Source organism: Bos grunniens, chromosome 17 (assembly GCF_055505025.1).
Source record: "Bos grunniens cultivar Pamir isolate PY7600 chromosome 17, Bosgru_T2T1.0, whole genome shotgun sequence".
Lineage (NCBI taxonomy): Eukaryota > Metazoa > Chordata > Mammalia > Artiodactyla > Bovidae > Bos > Bos grunniens.
Window position 1 is genome coordinate 31,257,199 of NC_141181.1, and position 14,226 is coordinate 31,271,424.

Here is a 14,226-nt window from a genome sequence, read left to right on the forward strand (position 1 = left end):
CTAGGAACAAACTTACCTAAGGAGACAAAAGAACTGTACTCAGAAAATTATAAGACACTGATGAAAGAAATCAAAGATTATATAAACAGATTGAGAGATATTCCATGTTCCTGGGTAGGAAGAATCAATATTGTGAAAATGACTATACTACCAAATGCAATCTACAGATTTAATGTGATCCCTAGCAAATTACCAATGGCATTTTCACAGAACTAGAACAAAAAATTTCACAGCTCATATGGAAACAAAAGACCCCAAATAGCCAAAGCAGTCTTGAGAAAGAAGAATGGAGCTGGAGGAATCAACCTTTTTGACTTCAGATTATACTACAAAGCTACAGTCGTCAAGACAGTATAGTACTGGCACAAAAACATAAATATAGACCAATGGAACAAGATTGAAAGCCCAGAAATAAACCCATGCCCATTTTGACAAAATAGGCAAGAATACACAATGGGGCAAAGACAGCTTCTTCAATAAATGGTGCTAGGAAAACTGGACAGCTACATGTAAAATAATGAAATTTGAACTCTTCCTAACACCATACACAAAGATAAACTCCAAGTGGATTTAAGACCTAAATATAAGACCAGAAACTATAAAACTCTTAGAGGAAAACGATAAGCAAGGTGAAAAGACAATCCTCAGAATGGGAGAAAATAATAGCAATTGAAACAACTGACAAAGGATTAATTTCTAAAATATACAAGCAGCTTATGCAACTTAATGCCAGAAAAACAAACAACCCAATCAAAAAGTGGGAAAAAGACCTAAACAGACAGTTCTCCAAAGAAGACATACAGATGGCTAACAAACACATGAAAAGATGCTCAACATCACTCATTATTTGAGAAATGCAAATCAAAACCACAATGAGATATCACCTCACACCAGTCAGAATGGCCATCATCAAAAAGGTTACAAACAATAAATGCTGGAGAGGGTGTGGAGAAATGGAATGCTCTTGCACTGTTGGTGGGAATGTAAATTGATACAGCCACTATGGAAGATGGTATGGAGAGTCCTTAAAAAACTAGGAATAAGACCACCATATGACCCAGCAATCCCACTCCTAGTCATATACCCTGCTGCTGCTGCTGCTAAGTCGCTTCAGTCATGTCCAACTCTGTGTGACCCCATAGACGGCAGCCCACCAGGCTCCGCCGTCCCTGGGATTCTCCAGGCAAGAATACTGCAGTGGGTTGCTACTTCCTTCTCCAGTGCATGAAAGTAAAAAGTGGAAGTGAAGTCACTCAGTCGTGTCTGACTCTTAGTGACCCCATGGACTGCAGCCTACCATGCTCCTCCGTCTATGGGATTTTCCAGGCAAGAGTACTGGAGTGGGTTGCCATTGCCTTCTCCGCATATACCCTGAGGAAACCAAAATTGAAAAAGACACATATATCCCATTGTTTATTGTAGCACTATTTACAATAGCTAGAACATGGAAGCAACCTAAATGTCCGTTGACAGATGAATGGATAAAGAAGTTGTGGTACATATACACAATGGAATATACTCAGCTATAAAAAGAAATGCATTTGAGTCAGTTCTGATGAGGTGGATGAACCTACAACCTACTATACAGAGTGAAGTGACTCAGAAAGAGAAAGATAAATATTGTATTCTAATGCATATAATCGGAATCTAGAAAAATGGTACTGAAGAATTTATTTACAGGGCAGCCATGGAGAAACAGATGTAGAGAATAGAATTATGGACATGGGGAGAGGGGAGGAGAGGGTGAAATGTAGGGAAAGAGTAACATGGAAACTTACATTGCATTATGTGAATAGATAGCCAACAGGAATTTGTCGTATGGCTCAGGAAACTCAAACAGGGGCTCTGTATCAACCTAGAGGGGTGGGATGGGGAGGAAGATAGGAGGGAGGTCCAAAAGGAGGGGCTATATGTATGCCTATGGCGAATTCATGTTGAGGTTTGACAGAAAACAACAAAATTCTGTAAAGTAATTATCCTTCAATAAAAAAATAAATTAAAAAGAAAAAAAAGTAGATATGCAACAAGCAACAGAGGTCTACTGTACAGCACAGGGAACTGTAGTCAATACCTTGTAATAACCTATAATGGAAAGTAATTTCAAAAGTAATGTGTACATGCACAACTGAATCACATTGCTCTGCACCTGAAACACTGTAAGTCAACTATACTTCAATAAAAGATATATATATATATATATATATATATATATATATATATATATATGAAGAAAAAGAATCTACAAACAATAAATGCTGGAGAGGGTGTAGAGAAAAGGGAACCCTCTTGCACTGTTGGTGGAAATGCAAATTGATACAGCCACTATGGAGAACAGTATGGTGGTTCCTTTAAAAAGTAAAAATAGATCTACTGTTTGTCCCAGAAGTCCCACTACTGGGCATATAACTAGAGAAAATCTTATTTCAAAGGGATGCATACACCACAATGTTTATTGCAGCACTGTTTACAACAGACATGGAAGCAACCCTAAATGTCCATCAACAGAGGAATGGATAGCAAATGTGGTACATATATACACATGGAATATTAGTCAGAAAAAGGAATGAAATCGGGTCATTTGTAGAGATGTGGATGGATGTAGAGACTGTTATACTGAGTGAAGTAAGTGAGAGGAAAACAAAGAAGGTATATTAATGCATGTATGTGGAATCAAGAAAAATGATACAGATGAATGTATCTGCAGAGCAGGAATAGAGATGCAGATGTAGAGAATAAACGTGAACACCAAGATGTAAAAGGGGAGAGGTATGGGATGAATTGTGAGATTGAGACTGACATGTATACACTACTGATACTATGTATAAAATAGATAACTCATGACAATCTAATTTTTATCACAGAGAACTTTACTCAGTGCTCTGTGGTGACCTGAATGGGAAGGAAATCCAAACATGAGGGGCTATATGTATACGTATAGCCAATTCACTTTGTTGCACAGTAGAAAGTAACACAGAGTTTTAAAGCAACTATAATTCAATTAAAAATTAATTCAAAAAAGAATAGAGATAAACACTATGGAGAAGCTGTTTTCTTTCCATTTTAGCATGTCTGTTACAAAGGATGCAATGGATGATGACTATATATACATAAATACACACACACCCACACACACAAACATATACATGTACATACCTATACATAGGTATACCTACATATATACACATGCATATGTGTGTTAGCCACTCAGCTGTGTCTGACTCTTTGCGACCCCCTCCTCTGTCCATGGAATTCTCCAGGCAAGAATACTGGAGTGGGTAACCATTCCCTTCTCTGGGGAATCTTCCCAACTCAGGGATCGAACCCAGGGCTTCTTCATTGTGGGCAGATTCTTTACCGTCTGAGCTACAAGGGAAGACTATATATATACATATATGCACACATATGTGGGTCAATTTAACAAGAATTGTGCATGCCTATATGAAGGAAATGCCTGGATTTTACTAAGGGGCATAGAAAAAATTTTTGAGTAAGTGATGAGAGAGAAATTTCTGGAGAGGAAGAAGTCAATTCTCTCCAAGTTAACCTATAAACTTCACACATTTCTAATCAAATTCCCAGTGGGACTTTTTTGGAACTTGTCAAATGATTCTAAACTTCATCTGGAAAAAAATTTAATGATCAGCCAGAACTTTTATTTTTAAAGAAGAGCAATGCCCCCACCAGATTGTAAAATGTACTCTTAAACCATAAAAATAATATACAATAGGATTGTGCCAGACTAGACAGAAAGATCTGTGAAACAGAAGAGAAACCCAGAAACAGAACAACTATATATGGGATTTTAGTGTATGATAGAGATGACATTTCAAACTCGTGAGGAAAGAATGGATAACTGAATAAATGGTGCTGGAGCCAATGGGAAACAACCTCACACCTTTTACCAAACTGAATTCCAGATCAGTTAAATATTTATATGGAAAAACTGAACTTAGAAATCTGCTGAAGCAAAATAGAAGTGAATATTTATACACTGAAACAGAGAAAGGGTTTTCTAAGACCCTAAGATTTTCTAATACAGAAAGAAGAAAGATTTATAAATCTGAGTACATAAAAATGTTAAAATTTAGTGTGGACAATAATCATAATTAAAATTAAAAAGTTAATTGAACATAGGATTAATAATAATTAGGAATCTTATCAATTAATAAAATTATGAATATGATAATATAAAGTTGAGCAGAGATCTAAGGCATAAATCATTTACTAAAGGATAATTACAAGTGAATGACAGTCAAATGAAAATGTTTACTAGATTAACAACTTATGCACATTAAGTCAAGGCAGCCGTTATCCTGTAAAGGAAAAATCACAGTGATTTTCATCAAATACTGAGAATACAAATGTTTTTAAGACAAACTCTGCAAGTGCTTATTATACATAGATTATAAATCAGAATCTGTGAATGTTTTCCTACAAAAAAACTGAATTTCACTTTGATAGGATATGTTATACTGCTACTGCTACTGCTAAGTCACTTCAGTCCTGTCCGACTCTGTGTGACCCCGTTGACGGCAGCCCACCAGGCTCCCCCGTCCCTGGGATTCTCCAGGCAAGAACACTGCAGTGGGTTGCCATTTCCTTCTCCAATGCATGAAAGTGAAAAGTGAAAGTGAAGTCGCTCAGTCGTGTCCGACCCTCAGCGACCCCATGGACTGCAGCCTTCCAGGCTCCTCCGTCCATGGGATTTTCCAGGCAAGGGTACTGGAGTGGGGTGCCATTGCCTTCTCCAAGGATATGTTATAGGGCAGGTAATATGTGGACTTTGATGTACTCCACTATTGACTTTGACAACTGTCAAAATATATAGGAACCATGGGCACAGGTATGTGACATAGTATTAATATGATCATCTTATTTTTAATTTGATACTCATGATCTAATGGAAGCCAAATGGAATATATTGCTTTGAGGTAGCATCCTTATACCTTTTAGAGAGGGCTGGTAGTAGATTGAGCAAGTGAGGCAGTAACTTAGGGTACAAAATTAAGGGGATATCAAAACAAGACTTAGACCAACAGACAAGAAATCCTTAATAACCAAGATGTGATACTTTCATGTATAGTGTAAAAATTAGAATGGATGCAGGAAAATTCTGGCAAAGAGTATATAAAATCTTTAAATAAAGACAGGATCAATATTCTTATTTCTTCACACATCCTCCCAAATGGCTCTGCATGGCGCTGCTTTTAAAGAATAAGATCAAAAGGACATTTTCAAACTCCCTTGAGAATTTGAAGTGCTGATTCATAGGAACAGTGGTAAATGTTAGGGAGGAAAACTGTTTGGAATCTCAGCTCACTTTTTTCCTTTGAGATAAGGTATTCTAGATGGCCAAAGGCCTAATTTATTAAGCCTGTTTTAAGGTAACTAGAGAAAATATGGGGAAATATTGGATTTAAATTATGCCTTACAGATGGAATAATGGACTCTCACTCCTTTCCACACTATTCCCAAAGAGTGGAAGGTCTCGCATGTTACACTTGTGCCCTGGTACTAGAGAATATGGCTTTCAGAGAAAGGAACTATGAACTCCAAGTACCCATTTCTCTATGAAATTCCTTCTTGACACTTCTTCCTGTGAACTGCTTTGCAGTCCTCCTCCCCCACCCATTGGCTTTCTAAGTACTAATTAATATTTCAAATAGTGCGATGAGGACTTTAGACAGTTTTATTTGCATATTTTACATTAACTTAGTATTTAAAAATGCAGCCATTTTCACGGAAATTCAGAATTTGAAGGGATTCAATGAAATAAAATCTTCAAAGCCACACTGCTCATTTTTTCCTATTTGTACTTCTAGATATTTTCCTCTCCATTGTGTATTGTTCATTTTAAAGTAGAATCTTTTAAAATTCTGAAGTGTGGTGAGTGGGTTTTGTGTAGATGGGTTCCACAGTTAGGTTTATGTATCTTAATAACTTGAAATTATACGGAAGAATCCTGTGAACACTAAGTGGTTTCAGATGCTAATGATTTTCATTGATGAATTACATGACAGCTGAAAAAAATACCATAAAAACATCATAGACTAGAAGTAGGGGTGTGAATTCCACTTTACCATGTGAGAAAGTATATTTATTGGTCCATGTTTTAGGTTTTTCAAAGTCCAAATATATAAAAAGTGGAATTTCAGAAGCCTTTTAGCTTCTGAATAGAAGATGTATTAAGAATATTTAAAATTCTTTGGTTTACTTACATCTGTACATATTATGTTTATAAATGTGCTTCCCAACATTAAAAACACTTTGCTGCTGCTGCTTCTAAGTTGCTTCAGTCGTGTCCGACTCTGTGCAACCCCAGAGACAGTAGCCTACCAGGCTCCCCATCCCCGGGATTCTCCAGGCAAGAACACTGGAGTGGGTTGCTGTTTCCTTCTCCAGTGCATGAAAGTGAAAGGTCAAAGTGAAGTCGCTCAGTCGTGTCCGACTCTTAGCGACCCCATGGACTGCAGCCTACCAGGCTCCTCCGGCCATGGGATTTTCCAGGCAAGAGTACTGGAGTGGGGTGCCATTGCCTTCTCAAAAAAAAAAAAACAAAACTCACTTTACTGAAATATATTTGACATATAACATTGCATAAATCTAAGGTGTACTGCATGTTAGTTGGACACATTTATATGTTGTAATAGGATTGACATAGTGATAATTAGCACCTCTTTCACATCACATGGGCTTTGCTGGTAACTCAGCTGGTAAATAATCTACCTATAATGCAGGAGCCCCCAATTCAATTCCTGGGTCGGGAAGATCTGCTGGAGAAGGGTTAGGCTATCCACTCCAGTATTCTTGGGCTTCCCAGGTGGCTCAGCTGGTAAAGAATCCACCTGCAATGTGGGAGACCTGGGTGTGATTCCTGGGTTGGGAAGATCCCCTGGAGAAGGGAAAGGCTGCCCACTCCAGTGTTACAGCCTAGAGAACTCCATGACTGAGCGACTTTCACTTTCACTTTAACATCACATAATAATCATTTCTTTTTAGTGGTTTTTAATAATTATGAACTAGTCTCTTAGTTTGATGTATAAAATGATATTATCATCTATATTTACTGTACTGTGCTTTGCATCTCTGGGACTTCCTACTCCTTGCAAGTTTGTACCCTTAAAATTGGTCCTATTCCCTTACCCCCCAGCCCTGATAACCAACATTTTACTGTTTTTACAGATTGGGCTTTTTCCAGTTCCACAAGTGATATCACACTGTTCTTTTCTTTGTCTGACTAATCTCGTTTAGCATAAAGCAATTGCTATGATTACAGCACATACCTGACCACAGGGTAAAACTGCTGTGAATTTGTGCCAGAGCCCAATGTAAAGAAGAAGGAAGTCTAGAGTGAAGACTGTAGGACTGAACTCTGTCTACTATTTGCTAAAAAAAATAAACTTCATAGGCTGCCTGTAGCAGTGACTGTTATGGTATATTAAATTTTCCCTTTGTACTTTGATTGTAACTGAGAATTTATTACCACAGGAAACATTTTCAGTCTTATGATGCTGTCCTTTCTAGACATTTTAAGATATGTTGCAACAAAGTTTGGATCTCTTTTACAAAATCCTGTTGGGATAAAATGCCTTTCTCATGATTATCTGATCAAAGACGCATTTGGTATTTCTCAGGCTCTTTGACCTGAGGCTTCTGGTTCAGGTGGTCTAGGATGGGGTTAGAGGGTGGAGGCATATTCCCATGATATGTCAATGAGAGAGTGCTTTAGAAATAATTTATCTTTAAAAAACAGGAAGCTTTGTTACAATTAATGTACTTACATTGACATATCATTATCACCCAGTCTTCAGTTTTTATTCTTTTGCTTTTAATGTACATATGTTCACTTGAGCACATTTATAATGTCATGAATCCACCTTAGTCTGAACATGTTTTGATGGTAAAGGCAGTGCTTATGGGAAGGAAGGAAGTATAATAGGGGGAAATCTCTGTACCTTCTACTCAGTATGCTGTGAATCTAAATGTGGTCTAAAAAATGAGAATTAAGTCTTAAAAAATCTTAACCTATAAAAGTGAACATCAAAACTTGAATAAACATTGAAACAATCAAATGCTGAACAACATTGTATCTTTCAGAGATTTTATGGAGAACATTGAGGATATTGGTTGGAGAAGGAAATGGCAACCCACTCCAGTACTCTTGCCTAGAGAATTCCAAGGACAGAGAAGCCTGGTGGGCTACAGTCCATGGGATCGCAGAGAGTCAGACCAGACTATGCAACTTTCACTTTCACTTGAGAATATTGGAAAGAGTTAACCAGATTGGTCCGACTGATTTTTAATATAAGTTTCCAGCCCCATTTTTTCCCTCAGTGATAATTGATGGTTATCTTACTTTGCATTTCCTATACCGTCTGTTAAAAATCCCACTTATTTAAAAAAAAAATCCCACCTATTCCCAACAGGAGCCCTTTTATGACTACATTCCTACATCAAATATTCTTGTTTCAGAAGAAGGAAACAATTTTCACTGGGTGTGAACTCACTCTAAGACCTCTAGTTTCTATCTCTTTGTTCCTTTCTGATGCAGAGGAAGATGTTTCCTTTCTCTTTCAAAAGTTGGTTTCTCAACCTCGACTTTGAATATGTCTTCAGGACCTTTCTCCAACAATGACCCTTCCTTCTGTTCCCTGTATTTTTGAACTCTTGTCCATCTCCTCACTAGCTCCTTCCTCAATCAAGTCATCCTCACCCTAAGAAGATTATTGCTCACAATACAGCTTCTTTATTAGCTAAACCATGTTGTGTTTCCTCTCCATCATTACTCATATTCTTGTAAGAGTCACTTACCAGATCCTTTTCTGTATTGCAGACTACTGTCTTCTTGCATTCTCACTTGGCTGAAGGGCTGAGAGAGCTTTCTGGGGTCTCTTTTTGAGGGCTCTGTATTGTGAGTGTTCTGTGTGCTGTGCTTAGTCACTCAGTCATGTCCAACTCTGCAACCCGATGGTCTGTAGCCTGACAGGCTCCTCTGTCCATGGGGATTCTCCAGGCAAGAATACTGGAGTGGGTTGCCATGCCCTCCTCCAGGGGATTTTCCCAACCTAGGGATTGAACCTAGGTCTCCCACATTGCAGGTAGATTGAGGGCACTAGTCTCATACAAAAGGGCTCTACCTTCATGCACCTAAGTATCCCCCAAAGGTCCCACTTCCTAATAGCATCATGCTGGGGATTAGGATGTCAACATATGAATTTTGGGGAGATACAAACATTCAACCCATTGCAGTCTCAATCTGAGCATGTCAAAAAATCAGTGTTGATTTTGTACCTCAGATATGCTTCTCTTTCACTGCCTCCTATTTTAACAGACAACTTCATTTATTCTGGGATGGGTTTGGTCTTGGCTCCCATTTCCTCTTTGTCCTCATGTCTGTTATGTTAGCAAATCTAACAAGTCTGCACATGTAATGTGTCTCAAAATTCCTTCTTTCTGTTGACCTTGTTAGTCTCAGCCATTATGACTTACAGCCTGAGTACCACAGAGCTTACTAATTAGTCTCTCTTCTGCTTCATGATCTCTGTCTATAATCCATTCTCTACAGAACAAACAGAATGATTTATTTCAAATGGACATATCTTCATCCCCTCTGAAAATCTGGCAGTAGTAACTTTTGACTCAAAATCTCTAACAGGTCCTACAGGATTGTGCAAAATTTAATGCTCCCTCCTTATTTCTTTTTCTCTTTCTCTAAGTTGATTTTTCTGGTTTATTGCCAACCTACAGTACCCAATGTGAGTAGACCACTCATCTTGGTGAGATTGCTTAACAATTGCTACCTCCTTATGCCGCAGGGCTTTTTCTTAAGTTACTCATTCAGTGAAGTTCTTCATCCTCTGCTGTTATCTGATTACCTTCTACTTTTTTGTCATAGCCTCACTTAAATGCTGTTTCCTTAGGGTGGCCTTCCTTGAATTACTAGTGAGTAGTAGTGAGAGTCACTTAGTCGTGTCCGACTCTTGCGACCCCATGAACTGTAGCCCACCAGGTTCCCCTGTCCATGGGATCCTTCAAGCAAGAATATTGGAGTGGGTTGCCATTTGGCTCTAGGGGATCTTCCCAACCCAGGAATCGAACCCCATTCTCCTGCATTGCAGGTAGATTCTTTACCAACTGATCTAGGAGGGACTTGCATCATTAGCTGAAGAAGAATAAGCATGTTGTTTAGGTTCCCTGTTAATATTCTTTCATAGCAGCCAATGTTTTTCCCTACAGTCTTGCTTACAATTGTAAGTGTACTTATCTGCAGCATTATTTCTTTAACATCCATTTGCTTTTTAGACTGTAAGTGCCTGGATGGCAGAGACAGTTACCTATATCCAGTGTTGTAAATATATTGCCTAATGTAAAACCAGGCACTTAGTAGCTCTGAACAATGTACCTGCTGAATAAAGGACAGAATGAATAAGTGAATGAATGAATGAATGGTGCTTAGGATGCAGCGACTAATTCTGTTTTCAAATTGCTTGAATGACACCCGCATAGAACCATGTTCACAATTGCTTTCTAAGTTGATATAAGCTGTGACAGCAAGTACATTTTCTTAAGACTCTATGTTCTTACTTTATCCTATGAAGACATGAATTGTGATTTTATAAATTTCAATAGTTATGACTACTAAGTACTTGAGGTCATAAAACAAAACAAAGCAAAACAAAACTCTGTTATATTATGTAATTATCAAGTCTGAGTCATGGAATTATTAGTCTCATTAGCTTAATGAGAAATCAGACAAAAGTGAAGAGAAGTACCTATCTCCACACACTGATCTTACCATGTAGTGGCTTCCACTGATTCAGCTCTAGATATTCAGTATAGTCAATAAATTGTTTATTTAAAACTGGCCATAATTGGAGCCATAAGTCAGGTAGTTTTCAGTTCACTAGAAAAAAGTAATCTGTTGGACTACTAATTTTAAAGAAACAATGAAGAATTCACTGTTCAGCATATGTATTTCTAGCATACCTGTCTTTAGAAAAAGGCAATAGCACCCCATTTTACTGCTTCAAAGAAATTCCAGTGGACAAATACATGCTGAGATAACAATATAGTTACTCTATTATTAAAATTAAAGGCTTGTTTCCCCAAGTAACACTATGTTAAATTTTTTTCTAAAATGAAGGATAATTACTTTACAATGTTGTGTTGGTTTCTGCCGTAGAACAACACGAATCAGTCACAAAGATACATATATCCCCTCCCTCTTGCTACTGCCCCCCACCCCCACCAACCCATCGCCCCTCTAGGGCATCAGAGAGTGCTAGGCTGGGCTCCCTGTGTTTTAGCGCTTCCCTCCAGCTCTCTCTGTTCTACACATGGTAGTGTGTGTATCTCAGTGCTACTTTTTCAGTTCATCCCACTCTCTTTCCCCAGTGTGTCCACAGTCTTTTCTCTACACCTGCGTCCCTATTCCTGCCCTAAAAATAACTTCATCAGTACCATTTTTCTATCTTCCATATATATGTATTAATAATAGAAAATGTGTTTTTCTCTCTCTGACTTCACTCCGTATAACAGGCTCTAGGTTTATCTACCTCAGTTTAACGGACTCACATTTGTTGCTTTTCATAGACTTTCTAAGTCCTACAAAGTCAAACCAAAATAAGTTTTATTAGGGGAAAAGAGTATGCTGCTGCTAAGTCGCTTCAGTCGTGTCCGACTTTGTGCGACCCCACAGACGGCAGCCCACCAGGATCCCCCGTCCCTGGGATTCTCTGGGCAAGAACACTGGAGTGGGTTGCCATTTCCTTCTCCAATGCATGAAGGTGAAAAGTGAAAGTGAAGTCGCTCAGTCCTGTCCGACTCTGAGCGACCCCATGGACTGCAGCCTACTGGGCTCCTCCGTTCATGGGATTTTCCAGGCAAGAGTACTGGAGTGGGGTGCCATTGTCTTCTCCGGAAAAGAGTATAGATGACCAAAAAACTCTATAAATAGGAAAAAGAGCTGTGATTTTCATTAAAAAGAAAGCAAGATAAAATTTCTGGCGCTTTTATAAGGCTTTATATAAGAATACTATTTTGTGATGATATTGCCATCATATTCATAATCTCCACTTATTGATATTTTATTATTTTCATTTTCGCTAGGAACAGTGTAAACCCATACCAAAAAATCTTGTTTTATGGTTTTATAAATAGATATAGCTTTTAAGGTCTTTGAAATCAAGCAGTTGTGGCTAGATGTTGATTTATACATCAGTATTAAGTATGCATATATTGATTTTGAGTTAATTCATGTGTTAGAGCTTGAATATTTATTTAAATTTTTAACTAAATAAATATTGGGAGTTTTAAGCTTAGGTAGATTAAATACATGTTTTTAAAACTGAAAAATGACTTGAAAATATAATTTTTTAAAATAACCATTACTTTTCACATTGGTTTGTATTTATAAAGTATTTTTATGACTAATGAAATACTCTTTTAATTCTTATTTCATGTATGAGTAATAAGTAATAGAAATTTCAGTGGATCACCAAAGATTGCATCTTTCTGCTATGAGTAATGTTATAGAAATTCTCCCAAAGATTTCTTTTAGAATGTTGAGATAATTTTATTTTTACATAGAAATATTAACTCTTTATACCTCAAACTGTTTAATTTTGGTATTTACATTCTAAAGAGGTTCTAAAAATTATTATTTTGATTGTGACATTAATAGAAATCTCCATTTTGCATTTTTGATGAAATGTGATAATGAGAGACAGAGTAAGCAATATTTTACACTGCTAAGAACTGAAAATATCTTCCCCAAATGTCACAAAAAATAATTAATTTCAAACTCTACCACTTATAGTGCACAGCCATTCAATATTATATTACAGTGACTGATTTTTAAAGAGCAAAGTTTCATAGATATATTTCGAAAGACCTTCTTACCTTACAAAAATTTATTACAAAGCCTAGGGCTATTAAAAATATTAAAAATATATTCTTGGCCACTTGATTTACATTTCTGGAATACCACCTACTGTCCCACAATACTTGTAATTCTCTTCACATTCAGATGCACTCTGTTGTACCTGAACCTCTTTTATGAAGTTCCTAAAATCCCTTTTGTGACCCAAGATAATACTCTCAGTGTCTAAGTTTATATTGAACTCCAGACTGCTAAGTGAATATATTTTGTTCTTTTATTTTTCTGCTGACAAAAACCAAACCCCTCACTCTTATAAGGTGTTCATTTTCTATAAAGTGCTTCAGTTAGGGGCTCATAAATCCAGGAAGGCTTTTTTGCCATTATGAAAGTCTTATAGAACTAAATGTTTTTATCCTTAGCATTGCAAACCTGTGAATATATACATATCTTATATGTCTTGAGTTTTAATCAGCTACTTGCCCATCAACTTGATGAAAACTTGCCTGACTGATAAGTAGAGGAAATGAGCTCTGAAGAACATCTTACAAGTTTCTGGATTCACTTAAACCACAGAATTTCAATAATGAAATACATTTCTTTCTAAAATAAATTTATCGTGTATCCTATTTTGCCAGCAACTAGGTTAAACTGTACTTTGTACTTGAAATAGGACTTATACTGTTGTTGTTTTCAGCCCTTCACTGGTGTTCTTTTCTGCCCTTCACTGGTGTCATTCCATATATTGTGATCATGGACATCCAAGTTTCTCCTTCCAATAAATATCTTTGCTAAAGTAAGCAACATCATAAGAAACTTCACTGGACTTAACAAGTGTTTCACTAATTAAAAAAAAAAAAAAAAGACTCAGAATGCCTCAGGCTTTTGATTCTCTTCAAAGAATACAATGAAAACAATACTAGCAAATCAGATGTGAAATCAGGAAATGACATGAGTATCCAACACGTATTTCCCTTTCATAGTATTCCACAAAATAGCTGAACATTGAATAACATTAAGTTTGGAAATCCAAGTCATGTAGATAGACTGTATCAAACATCATATGACTATCATTGAGCTCAGTTTAAAAAATCTATTTAGTAATTACTGACAGCCATTGACTTTTTATTTCTCTTTCTGGAATAAAATCTTTCTTGCTTCTGTGAACATGTTGCTCCTGCCACTGTATTCTTTCTTTCATCTTTACCGAGACCTTTTGCAAACTGATTTGGTTACAGTCAGGTATTTCTAATAATCTTTCAAACATCTCTTCCCCATTTCCATCAAGAGCAAAACACTTCTATAGATAGTCTACTCATTACTGTCTCTATAAATTATTAGGGAAATTT

The 14,226-nt window shown here is 37.0% G+C and overlaps 1 protein-coding gene across 32 annotated transcripts in view; it reads left to right on the plus strand.

Annotated features, from left to right (window-relative positions):
• LOC147355172 (uncharacterized) overlaps window positions 1-14,226 on the plus strand; it is an 814,003-nt gene that overhangs the window by 226,304 nt on the left and 573,473 nt on the right. The window contains exon 8 of one of the 32 annotated variants that reach the window (XR_015144312.1): window positions 7,252-8,192. The exons of 28 other annotated variants lie outside the window; for them this stretch is intronic. Coding sequence is in view for 1 of the 4 variants with exons in the window: in XM_086346819.1 (XP_086202945.1) it covers window positions 7,252-7,270 (19 nt within the window). In the remaining 3 variants the exon portion in view is untranslated. Of the gene's footprint in view, window positions 1-4,461; window positions 6,443-7,251; window positions 8,525-14,226 lie in introns of those variants that run through there. 3 more of the 32 variants (XR_015144310.1, XR_015144314.1, XM_086346819.1) reach the window with 3 other exon arrangements.